Raw genomic sequence first — 13,132 nt, forward strand, 5'->3', positions numbered from 1 at the left:
CGGCATGGGCATAATCTTGCTCCTAAGCTGCATGTCAGGAGAAGTTCCTTTCCTCCCTATTTCTTTGAACAGCTCATAATGTCTTGAAACCCATTTTAGTCAGCTCAGGCTGCTGTATGACAAAATACCATAGACTGGGTGGTGTAAACAACAGAGGTTTATTTCTCAAGTCTGGAAGCTGGACGTCCAAGAGCAAGGTGCAAGCAGATTCAGTGCTTGGTGAGAAGGACCCTCTTGGTGACTTGCAGACAGCTGGCTTCTTTCTGTGTCCTCACATGGCAAAGACAGAGAGGTCCGGTCTTTCCTACCCTTCTTATGAGGGCACCAATCCCATCATGGGGGCTCCATCCTCATGACCTCATCTCAACCTGCTTACCTCCCAAAGGGCACACCTGCTAAAACCATCACACTGACGGTTATGGCTTCAGCATATGAAGTTCGGGAGGATACAAACATCCAGTCTGGAACAAGACCACATGTCTAATACATCGCTGTGTGTTGGCACTTTGTATTTATTACTATTTTTTATTAGTAACAGAATTCCTAGAGATGTAGGCAATGAGTAGATGAGCAAAGCAAAAGGACAGTTATATACTTTTTGGTAATATGCTCCAATCCCTTGTGTACTTGTTTCTTCTCACTTGATGTAGCTTACCCCTCCTGGAAAGTTTCTCTGGGGGATGAGTGAGCTTTCTTTTGGGGACGGGTGTGCACCTCTGGAAATTACATATAGAATTGTCTTGAGGGGGTCCTCAGCTTCCAAAAGGAAGACTGACACCTCTAAAAGGTTAAAAACACTGACGTTGGCATGTCATTTTAATGTAATTTCACTTAATTTAGAGCTTGATTCAATTTCTTATATTTGTAGTGCTTGGCTTAAGAGACATTTGCAAATCTTTGACAGTTACAAGTGATGTGTTCTGGGCGTTCACCTACCAGGCTTTATTCTAGGTCATCACTCCTGAAGAAATTATTCATCCAGATGTGGACGAGCACTCGGTGATGACTTACCTGTCCCAGTTCCCCAAAGCCAAGCTCAAGCCCGGGGCTCCTCTAAAACCCAAACTCAACCCGAAGAAAGCCAGGGCCTATGGCCGAGGTAAGCACTGGTCTTGCTGGTTTGAGGCTTGTCCTCTGGTCTTAGACATGGTTATGTGGCTTCAGGAGGAAGATGTGTAGCATCAAGAACGCATAGGGTTGACCCTTTAGACACCCCAGGCCTCCTTTATCAGCTGTTTTTTTACCTCATGGTCCATTTGTTTGTGACCAGCGTTGCTGCTTCATGAATCTAGGCACTGCTGCTTTAACCTGATGGAGAACGAGGGGTTTGTAGCGCTGTGATTTTAGTGCAGTAATCCTGGGACGAAGAGAGGACTATTTGCATTTTTCAGATGAGGCTTCAGAGGCCCGATCCACTGAGGTGGGGGTGCCCACCCCAGATCACCACCATCAGCAGATGGGGGTGGAGCAGGAGTTGGGTCATCTGGCTGCTGATTCATTTCTCCTTTGGTCATGCTCCTTCTGCTTCAGATTTCTAGGTTGGGGGGGAGCGATTGTGACCCCCAGACACTTCCTTGCCGAGACATCCTATTTATGATCACCAAGGCAGCTGCAGGGCAGTGTTCTGCTCAGAACATTATGGTGGGTTGAAGGCATTTTGTGAGGCATTTGGTGTTCTGGTTGGCACCTGACTTCAAGCACACCAGCTTTTTAAGAACACTGCATTTCAGCCTGGTGTGGTTTCTGGTAAAGATTAGCACAGTGAGGTACAATTTGTTCCCTTTTTTATGGAGAAGGGAAGGAATGGATTATATTTCTTAATTTTTATAACTACCATTGGGATAGCATTTAGACACACAAATTATCTTGTATATCCTCTGCTAGAATCTAACCATTCTAACATAATAGTTTTCTCTAGCCCTTCCTCTGTGTGTGTGTGTGTGTGTGTGTGTGTGTGTGTGTGTGTGTGTGTGTGAGAGAGATTGTTGAATTCTTTGAAAATCAATTGCAGGCATCGTGACAGTTCACTCAATATATCAGCAAGCCTCTCCTAAAAATAGGGCATCCTCTTGCATAACCACCGTATTCATGATCACACATAAGAAAATTAACAGTATCATATCAGCTAATATCCAGTTTATATGAACATGTCCCTATTGTCCTAAAATCATCTTTTATAGTTTTTGTTGTTTTATAAACCAAGATCTGATTAGAATTCACTTACTACAGGGGCGCCTGGGTGACTCCGTCAGTTAAGCGCCCAACTCTTGGTTTCGGCTCAAGTCATGATCTTGTGGTTGTGGGATCAAGCCCAGAGTTGCGTTGTGCTCAGTGCGGAGTCTGCTTCAGATTCTCTCTCCGTCTCATTCTCTGTCTCTCAAATAAAATCTTAAAAAAAAAAAAAAAAATTCACATATTATATTTCTTGTTTCTTTAGACTCTTTTAATCTAGAATAATTTCCCTGAAAAAAATCTTTTCCCTAAAGATTTGTTTATTTATATTTAGGGAGGTGGGGAGGGGCAGAGGGAGAGAGGAAGCGAGAGTCTTTTTTGTTTTTAAAGATTTTATTTATTTGACACAGAGAGACAGCAAGAGAGGGAACACAAGCAGGGGGAGCGGGAGAGGGAGAAGCAGGCTTCCCATGGAGCAGGGAGCCCGATGTGGGGCTCGATCCCAGGACCCTGGGATCATGACCTGAGCCGAAGGCAGACGCTTAACGACTGAGCCACCCAGGCGCTCTGAAGAGAGAGTCTTAAGCAGGATCTGCACTGAGCATGGGGCCCAATGCGGGGCCCAATCTCACGACCCTGAGATCACAACCTGAGCTGAAACCAAGAGTTGGACATGTAACCAACAGCATCACCCAGGTGCTACCTGGCCCCCCCACCCCGTTTTGTTTTTGTTTTTTTTAAATGACACTGACTTTCTGAAGAGTTCAGAGCACTTGCCTCGTAACAGGATATCCCATACACTCATTCCCTTTGAAGATAGCATTTCCCCACCTGGTATCAGCTTAGTCTTAAGGTAACACAGAACCAGAGCAGTGGTGCCATATGTGGTTCTCAGTCTTAGTGGTCAGGTTCTTTTCATCTGTCTTTTTAGCATGATTTAGAACAGCAGAGACAGCCTGATAGTTCTGGAACAAACCCACTTGCCATTTGAGGTTCCTTTTGGCATCGAGGTGCCGTCCATGCAATCATTTGTATGCAATCATTGTATACATACAGTGAAGACAGTGTAGGGCCTGGGGACTTTGCTTGAAGCCCTCCCCGGATGTGCATTCACTCGAACGTTGGCATGTCCATGCTTGCTTTAAAACTGCTTGCTCTGGGGGCGCCTGGGTGGCTCAGTCGTTAAGCGTCTGCCTTCGGCTCAGGTCATGATCCCAGGGTCCTGGGATCGAGCCCTGCATCGGGCTCCCTGCTCTGCGGGAAGCCTGCTTCTCCCTCTCCCACTCTCCCTGCTTGTGTTCCCTCTCTCGCTGTGTCTCTCTCTGTCAAATAAATAAATAAAATCTTTAAAAAAAAAAAATAATTAAAAAAAAAATAAAACTGCTTGCTCTGAGCCATAACCAAAGGTGGTGGCTGGAATAAGGAATCTTGGATTTTTCAAGGTTATGCTTCCTTCATGGCAAAAAGCTTCAAATGGCTGGGGCGCCTGGATGGCTCAAGTCTGTTAAGTGTCTGCCTTCGGCTCAGGTCATAATCCCAGGGTCCTGGGATCGAGCCCCATGCTGGAGGGGGGGTGTCCTTGCTTAGTGGGGAGTCTGCTTCCCCTCTCCCTTTGCCCCTACCCCCTCTTGTTCTCTCTCTCTCTCTCAAATAAAATATTGAAGAAAAAAAAAAAGGCTTCAAAGGGCCAAATAAATCTCTTGTCGACAAAACTGGTCAGGTGGATTGAATCTAATCAAGGCATAAAATGCTTGTTTTCAGTCACCTTATCACTGGCTGTCCAGCTTCCCCATTGTTAATGTGAAACATTTCCTTTCACGATGCTGTTTTCTAGAGAATGACTATTTGCTATAGTCAGGAATGTGGCTAGTCATTGCCATTTCCTTCATCTGCCAATTTTTTTTTTTTTTTAAGATTTTATTTTTAAGTAATCTCTACACCCCAACATGGGGCCTGAACTCACAACCCCAAGATCAAGAGTCACGTGCTCCAGTGACTGAGCCAGCCAGGTGCCCCTCATCTGCCTTTTTTTTTTCCTTTTTTAAGTGTTGTGTCCTTGTGGAGGAAGCACACCTTAAAAAAATACACACCTGTGTATGTATGCATAGATACATATTTTTTTCATTTTTTTTTGTTGTAAAATATGCATAACACAACATTCCCTATTTTAACCATTTTAAAATGTACCATTTAGTGACATTAAGGTACATTCACTGTGTTGTATGGCCATCATCACCATCCATCTCCAGAACGTGTTTATCTTCCCAAACTGAAACTCTAATCTCATTAAACTATAGCCCTCCCCTCCTCCCGCCCCCAGCCCCTGAAAACCACCATTCTGTTTTCTGTCTCTATGAATTGGCCTATTCTAGGTACCTCATGTAAGTGGAATCATACAATATTTGTACTTTTGTGTCTGGCCTACTTCACTTAGTATGTTTTCAGCGTTCGTCCATGTTGTGGCATGTGTCAGAATTTTTGTTCCTTTTTTTTTTTTTTTAAAGATTTTATTTATTTATTTAAGAGAGAATGAGAGAGAGCACATGAGGGGGGGGAGGGTCAGAGGGAGAAGCAGACTCCCTGCCGAGCAGGGAGCCCGATGCGGGACTCGATCCAGGGACTCCAGGATCATGACCTGAGCCGAAGGCAGTCGCTTAACCAACTGAGCCACCCAGGCGCCCTTTGTTCCTTTTTAAAGCTGAATAATACCTCACCCCATGGATATACCACATTTTGCTCATCCGTTCTTCCATCAGTGAACATTTGGATTGCTTCCACCTTTTAGCTCCTATGAATAATGCTGCTGTGAACATGAATATGCAAATATCTGAGGCCCTGCTTTCAATTTTTTGCATCTATACCTAGAAGTGAGATTGCTGGATTATACGATAGTTCTGTTTCCCTCTCTTTCTCTCTCTTTTTTTTTTTTTTTTTTTTGAGAGAGTGAGCATGAGTGGGGGAAGGCAGTATTGGGGAGGAGGGCAGAGGTAGAGGAGGAGAGAGAATCCTAAGCAGGCTCCATGCCCTGCTCGGAGCCCTGATATGGGGCTCGGTCTCACGACTCTGAGATCATCACCTGAGCCGAAATCAAGAGTCAGACGCTAAACTGACAGAGCCACTCAGGCGCCCCTTTTTTCTTCTTAAGTAGGAGGACCAAGTGTCATTTTAGGCAACAGGGCCACACGTGAGGCCACACGGGTCGGGCCTTAAGATACTATCTTTGTCCTGTGGTGAACCCAAGGGCAGGGGCAGTTTTCTGTCTCTTGTGTGGCCACAGTGCTTCATTTTTGCCAACTGAACCAGAAAGCATAGAGAACATCTCATCCTCTAGTTTTTTTTTTTTGTTTTTTAAAGATTTTATTTATTTATTTGAGAGAGAGAGAATGAGAGACAGAGAGCATGAGAAGGAGGAAGGTCAGAGGGAGAAGCAGACTCCCTGCTGAGCAGGGAGCCTGATGCGGGACTCGATCTCGGGACTTCAGGATCATGACCTGAGCCGAAGGCAGTCGCTTAACCAACTGAGCCACCCAGGCGCCCTTTCCTCTAGTTTTTAAAAGGGTTTAGAGGTTTTTTAAATTTTATCTCTTGGACGTTGGCCGGATTGCAGTTAGCAGCCAGTTGGCAGTTGCAGATGCATTCACTGAGACCCATTCACTGAAAGGATGGAGGGCTGGAGTGAGGGAAACCTACAGCCATAAGCAGATCTTTGTGGGGGCTCGCTTGCAGGGTTAGGTGTGTTGAAAGCATGCGTCCGTGAACTAAGCAGAAACCTTTCCTAAAACCCGTATTCTGTGTGAAGCATTCACTGCAGAGCAAGCCATAAGCACCCTTCATTGTGAGGAGTCCTAGGGAATAGGATCACTGAATATTTGATGGTTTTTTTTTTTTAAAGATTTTATTTATTTATTTGACAGAGAGAGAGAGTGAGAGAGGGAACACAAGCAGGGGGAGTGGGAGAGGGAGAAGCAGGCTTCCCACCGAGCAGGGAGCCCGATGCGGGGCTCGATCCCAGGACCCTGGGATCATGACCTGAGCCGAAGGCAGACGCTCAACGACTGAGCCACCCAGGCGCCCCAATATTTGATGGTTTTAAGGAATTATTGTTAATTTTTTTGATGTGGATATTCTAGAAATGTCTCTTAAAGATACATAGTGAATGTTTATGGATTAAAGATATGAGGTCCACAGGCACCTGGGTGGCTCAGTCGGTTGAGGGTCTAACTCTTGGTTTCAGCTCAGGTCATGATCTAGGGTCATGAAATTGAGTCCCACATCAGGCTCCATGCTCAGCAGGGAGTCTGCTTGAGATTCTCTCTCTCCCTCTGCTCCTCCCCCCACCCTCTAAAATAAATCTTCAAAAAATAAATAAGGATGTGAGGTCTAGGATTTGTATCAAAATAATACAGGAGGAGGGGAGAGGTAGGAGTGAAGACGTAAAACAAGACTGGCCGTGAGTTGTTGCGTCGAGGTGATAGGTACCCGGGACTTCAGGAGACAGGTCTCCGTGTCTGTATAGGTGTGGAATTCTCCATCATAAATAACTTCTAAAAGATTTAATTTATTTATTTGAGAGAGAGAGAGAGTGCACGTGCACAGGAGCGAGGGCAGAGGGAGAGGGAGAAGCAGACTCCCCGCTGAGCAGGGAGCCCAGTGACCCTGGGATCATGACCTGAGCTGAAGCCAGATGCTTAACCGACTAAGCCACCCAGGCACCCCAATAAAAAAACTTTTAAAATAGGAATACTTGAACTTCTGCTTCTGGACTGATGGAGTAGAAATCCTTTTCCTAATTCTTCTGCTGAGTACAACTAAAATTCCTGAGCATTTTATACAAGATAAACATATGGAGAGACTGAAAGAGAATAAGACAATCCAGCTACAGATCTCAGGACCCAAGGGCCGACAGAGTAGTGAGTTCCCTGGGCTTTCTTTTTGCCTCCTATATATCAGACTGGGTGCAGGGAAGCCACCCACCTGAAACATCAAAGGGCACAGTCGCCTGCTCTCTCTGGCCAAAGGAACAGGAAAGGGCAGCCTCACAGGACAGAACACCAGGAGACAATAACTGTTTTGCTGCAGCCAAGCATCCCAGGAAAGATAGTGGCCTCTTTGCCCTGACTTACACCAGTAAGAGCCAAGGGGGGAGCCTAGACTCGCAGCACAGTCTAGCAGTAAGGAGATGGCAGTAGATGATGTCAGCAGCAATGAGGTGCTCCCACCCCTTCCAGCCACAAGTGCAGGCCTAGTGGGGAGCTGGATCTCCCACCTCCACCTACTAGTAACGAGGAGCCCCCCTCATTCTGAGAATCAGTGGAGGTTGAATAGGGAACCTGGATGTCTTCCCCATTGGCAGTAACAAGACGTGCACTCCCCCTTCCCCTGCTGCATCAGCATTATACAAAGGCATCTAAGAAAGAACATTTAAATAAAACCTGGGTTTTATAACATAACATAATACCCAGGTTTCAATAAAAAAAAATCACTCATCATACCAAGAACCAGGAAGATCTCAGACTGAAAAAAGGCAGTCAGTTGATGCCAACACCGGATGATAGAGATGTTAGAATTATTTGAAAAGATTCAGGGCGGCTGTTATAAAAAGGCTTCAACAAGCACTTACAAATCTACTTCAAACAAGCAAAAAAATGGAAAAGCTCAGCAAGGGCATAGAATGTTTCAGCAAAGAAATAGAAGATATAAAGAAGCACCAAATGGAATTTTTAGAACTGAAAAATGCACTAACTCAAATAAAAACTCAGGGGATAAGCTCCATAGCAAATGGAAGGACAGAGAAAAGAATCCGTGAGCTGGAAAGTAGAATAAAAATTGCCCAATCTGAATGGCAGAGCAAGTAGACTGAAAAAACAAACAAACAGAGTCTCAGGGACCTATGGGACAATAATAAAACATCTAACATTTATGTCACAGGGGACCCAGAGGAGAGTAAAAAGAGGGCAGGGCGAAAACGCTCAAAGAAATAATGGCTGAAATCTTCCAAATTTGGCAAAAGACCTAACCTACAGATTCAAGAAGTTGAGCTAAACCCAAACAGGATAAACCCCCTACCTACCCACCACCACCGATAGATAAATAAATAATCCCCACCAAGCCACATCTTAGACAAACTTCAAGAAACTAGACAATAAAAGCTTGAAAGCATCAAGAGAGAAATGATACCTTATCTATCAGGAAGAAATAGAATGACAGATTTCTCTTCAAAAACCGTGGAGGCACACATGGCACAATATTTTTCAAGTGCCGAAAGGAAAGAATTGTCAACTCAGATTCTTGTATCCAGGGATAATACCCTTTGGGAATGAAGAAGAAATCAAGACATTCTTGGAGGAAAGAAAACTGAAAGAATTTGTCACCAGCACATCTGCCCTAAAAGGATGACTAAAGGAAATTCTCTGGATAGAAGAAGAATGAGGAAAGAAGGAATCTTTCAATTACAGGAAGAAAGAACATGGTATAAAAAAAAATATGTGTTTAACAACCATAGATGTTTCACAAAAAACACAAATTACCAAAATTCAACCAAGATGAAATAGATAAACCTGAGTGGCCCTGTAACCATTAAAGAAATCAAATTTATAATTTAAAAGCCCTTGGAAAAGAAATCTGCAGGCCCAGGTGGTTTTACTGCAGAATTTTAGCAAACATCTAGAGAAGAATTAACACCAATTCTACACAATCTCTTCCAGAAAACACGAGGAGGGAACACTTTCTGATTCATTTTATGAAGCTGCCTCTAATAACAAAGTCAGACAAAGGTGATACCAAAAAAGGAAGCTACAAATCAATATCCCTCGTGAATATAGAATAAAAGCATAGGGGCTCAGTCAGTAGAGCATGGGACTCTTGATCAAGGGGTTGTAAGTTGGAGCCCCACACTGGGTGTAGAGATTACTTAAAATTAAAAAAAAAAAAGCGTACAACAGAATAGTAGCAAATAGAATTTAGCAATATATGAAAATAATCATTCATCATGACCAAGCAGAATTTATTCCAGGAATTCAAGGCTGGCACACTATTAGAAAAGCAGTGAAAACAAGCTAAAGAAGGAAAATCACATGATCACATCAATTGATACAGAAAAAGCATTTGACCAAATTCAGCAGGCATCCATGATAAGAACTCAGAAAAAGGGGACTAAAGAAGAACTTCTCCAATTCGATATAGAGTAGCTACCACAAAAAGTCAGCACCTAACATTATAATTAATGGTGAAAGACTGAATGTGCCCCCTAAGATTGGGAATAAGACAAGGATGTCCATGCTCACCACCATTTTATTCAACATCATGATGCAAGTTTTAGTGAGTATAGTCAGGCAAGAGAAGGAAATAAAAGACACACATGTTGGAAAGAAGAAATAAAGCTTCCCTATTTGTAGATGACTTGATTGCCTGTGTAGGGATCCCCAAAGAATCTACAACAAAAGAAGACAAAATACAAAAAAGCCCGAGAACTCTCCTTGAATAAGTGAATTCAGCAAAGTCTCAGGATATAAGATCAGCATACAAAAATCAATTTTACTTCTGTATGCTGGAATGTATATCATATAGGTTTCCCACAATGAACATGAGGACATCCAAATTAGAAATACCATACCATTTGCAGTCACTCAGAAAACTGAGAAATAGGTATAAATGTAATAAAATGTGTAAGATTTTTATGCTGAAAACTACAAAAAACATTAATGAGAAGAATTAACACCAAAGAAAAGACCTACATAAATGGAGAGATGTACTGTTTTTATGGATTGAAAAAGTCAAAGAGTAAAAATAACAGTTCTCCCCAAATTGTCATATAGGTTTAACATAGTTTCTGTCAAAATTCCAGCAAGATTCTTCATAGATACAGAAAAGATGATTATTTAAAGCATATATGGCAAAGCAAGGAACTACAGTAGGGAAAGTGATTGTGAAAAAGAAGAAAAATGTGGGAGGAGTCAGTGTACCTGATTTCAGGACTCATCAAGGTATAGAAATCAAGACCATGTGATATTGGTGGAAGGATAAGCACATGGATCAATGGAACAGAATCCAGAACCCAGAAAGAGATTTACACAACTATGCAAACTGATTGTTGACAGAGGTGCAAAAGCAATTCAGTGGGGGGAAAGAGAGCCTTTTCCACGCACGGTTCCAGAGCAACTGGGCATCCATAGGCAGAAAACAAACAAACGAACAAACAAACAACCTCAGCGCAAGTATCACACCTTATAGAAAAACTAATTCAAAGTGGACCATATCTAACTATAAAACTTCCAGAAAATCAACAACAACATAGAATCTTTGGGATCTAGGACTAGGCCAAGAGTTCTTAGATTTGACACCAAAAGCATGATCCCTAAAAGGAAAAATACGGTAAGTTGGACTTCACCAAAATTCAGAATATAAAAAATTTCATGAAGCATGGTCTGTGCCTCGAAGTCTTGGCATGGCACACGAGGATTGGACTGCTTTCTCACAGTGAAGGCACACTCCTGGATCACCCTGCTCTCATGCAAGACAAGTGCCCTCAGTCTCCACCCCACAGGCCACCTGGACACCCCCTCAAACAGAACTCAAAATGCTGCTGAGACAACGGTTGGATTTAGAAAACTTGTTTAAAGCAATTTAAAACTCTTTGCAGTTAAGAGGACGAAAAGACAAGCTTAAGACTGGGAGAAAATATTTGAGAGCCACCTATCCAACGAAGAACCAGTATCTAGAATATATAAGGAATGCTCAAAACTCCATAGGGTAAAAAAATCCAGTTAGCAGATGGGCAAAAGATGTGAACAGGCATTTCCCGGAAAAGGGTATACAGATGGCAAAGAAGCACGTGAAAAGATGTTCAGTCTTATTGCCATAAGAGAAATGCAAATTAAAATCACTGCATAGCTATCAGAATGGCTAAAATAGAAAGTGGTGATAATACCAAATGCTGGCAAAGATGCAGAGAAAGCAGATCCAGATCATTCATCCATTGCTGGTGGGAATGCAGCTGCTTGAGAACACAGTTGGGCAGTTTCTTTAAAAGAACTAAACGTGCAACTACCATACAACCCAGCAGTTGGCACCCCTTGGCATTTATCCCAGAGGAATGAAATCTTAACGTTCATACACAGCCCTGTACACTAATGTTTATAGCAGCTTTATCAGTAACAGACAATTGGGAGCAATCCAAATGTCCTTCAGTGGGTGAATGGTTAAACACATGTTGGTACATTTGTATCAAGGAATACGCAATAAAAAAACTATTGATAGAGGCACCCACCTGGATGAATCTACAAAAGATCATGCTTAGTGTAAAAAGCCAACCCAAAAAGGTTGCATAATGTGATTCCATTTATGTAACATTCTAGAAATGATAAAATTATGGAGATAGAGAACAGATTAGGGGTTATTGGGGTAAGGAAAGGGTGGGGTGGGGAGGGAGTGTGTATGGCTATAAAAGGGCAACATGAGGGACCTCTGTGGGGATGGAAATGTTCTGTATCTTGACTGTGTCAAGCCCAGGATCATTGTGATACTGTACTAGGGTTTGTACGATGTAACCATTTGGGGAACTAGATAAAGGGTATTATTTCTTTAACCTGCATGTGAATATCTCATATTAATTTGCTCAGTCATCTCAAAATAAATAGTTTTAGAAATACTGATCAGGGCGCCTGGGTGGCTCAGTTGGTTAAGCGACTGCCTTCGGCTCAGGTCATGATCCTGGAGTCCCGGGATCGAGTCCCGCATCGGGCTCCCTGCTCGGCGGGGGGTCTGCTTCTCCCTCTGCCTTCTTCCCTCTCGTGCTCTCTGTCTCTCATTCTCTCTCAAATAAATAAATAAAATCTTTAAAAAAAAAAAGAAATACTGATCAAATGCCATTTTTTAAGCATTTCAAGTAATGCAAAATGGTCTTTAATGAAAAATGAGCCGTTCTCCCACACCTCATTCCTCCTTCCTCAGTGTTACCTCCCTCGGGGCAAACCCCACTGGTAGTTCCTGTATCATTTTTCACAGTTGTATAGACTTCTGACTGAATTGCTCTGAATATTTCAGAATCAGTTATCGCTTAAATAACAAGGACAGGGGTACCGGGATGGCTCAGTCGGTTGAGCATCTGACTCTTGATCTCAGCTCAGGTCTCGGTCTCAGGGTCGTGAGTTCAAGACCTGCATTGGGCTCCATACTGGGCATGGAGCTTACTTAAAAAAATAAAATAAAATAAAATAACAAGGGCAAATTTAGGGCTTTCAACCTGTTTGATAATCCTTGTCACAGGTGTCCCTGTCTCCCACATGGCAGCTGCGGGGCTGGGTCCCATTTCTTTTTCTTTTTCTTTTTTTTTTTTTTAAAGATTTTATTTATTTATTTGAGAGAGAGAGAGAACACATGAGAGGGGGGAGGGTCAGAGGGAGAAGCAGACTCCCTGCCGAGCAGGGAGCCCGATGTGGGACTCGATCCAGGGACTCCAGGATCATGACCTGAGCTGAAGGCAGTCGCTCAACCAACTGAGCCACCCAGGCGCCCAGGGCTGGGTCCCATTTCTTAGTTCCCTGAAGGAAACATGGTGGGTGATGGTCTCTATGTCAAGTCCTTGCCCAGCTTGTAATGTGCTTGTGTAAACCTGACAGGAATTGAGCCTACAGGAAACATGGTGAAGCAGCCAGCCAAGTTCACTGTGGACACCATAAGTGCTGGGCAAGGAGAGGTGATGGTGTTTGTTGAGGATCCCGAAGGGAACAAAGAAGAGGTAGGTTGGAAGGTGCTGCCATTCCATGGAGCTTTTGGGGCTTGTGACAGGTCCAGAGACTGTGCTTTCCATTTTCCTCATTTTAAAGCTCAGAACAAAAATTGTTTTTTATCAAAAGAATCCTGAGGCTTAGAGCAGTCAAAGTAATTGCCCAAGGGCTGGGCCTTGAAAGGTAATAGAAATTGATACCCAAGGACACAATGTTTTTTGTTGTTGTTGTTTTTT

The 13,132-nt window shown here is 43.2% G+C and overlaps 1 protein-coding gene across 7 annotated transcripts in view; it reads left to right on the forward strand.

Moving 5' to 3' along the window:
- The window catches only part of FLNB (filamin B), a 142,516-nt gene that overhangs the window by 59,074 nt on the left and 70,310 nt on the right, over positions 1 to 13,132 (forward strand). For all 7 annotated transcript variants that reach the window (XM_081819475.1, XM_081819430.1, XM_081819435.1 and 4 more), the window contains exons 4-5: positions 952 to 1,099; positions 12,789 to 12,907. In XM_081819475.1, coding sequence (XP_081675601.1) covers positions 952 to 1,099; positions 12,789 to 12,907 — 267 coding nt within the window. The remainder of the gene's footprint in view (positions 1 to 951; positions 1,100 to 12,788; positions 12,908 to 13,132) is intronic.

Source organism: Leptonychotes weddellii, chromosome 1 (assembly GCF_054177405.1).
Source record: "Leptonychotes weddellii isolate Sample4059 chromosome 1, ASM5417740v2, whole genome shotgun sequence".
Lineage (NCBI taxonomy): Eukaryota > Metazoa > Chordata > Mammalia > Carnivora > Phocidae > Leptonychotes > Leptonychotes weddellii.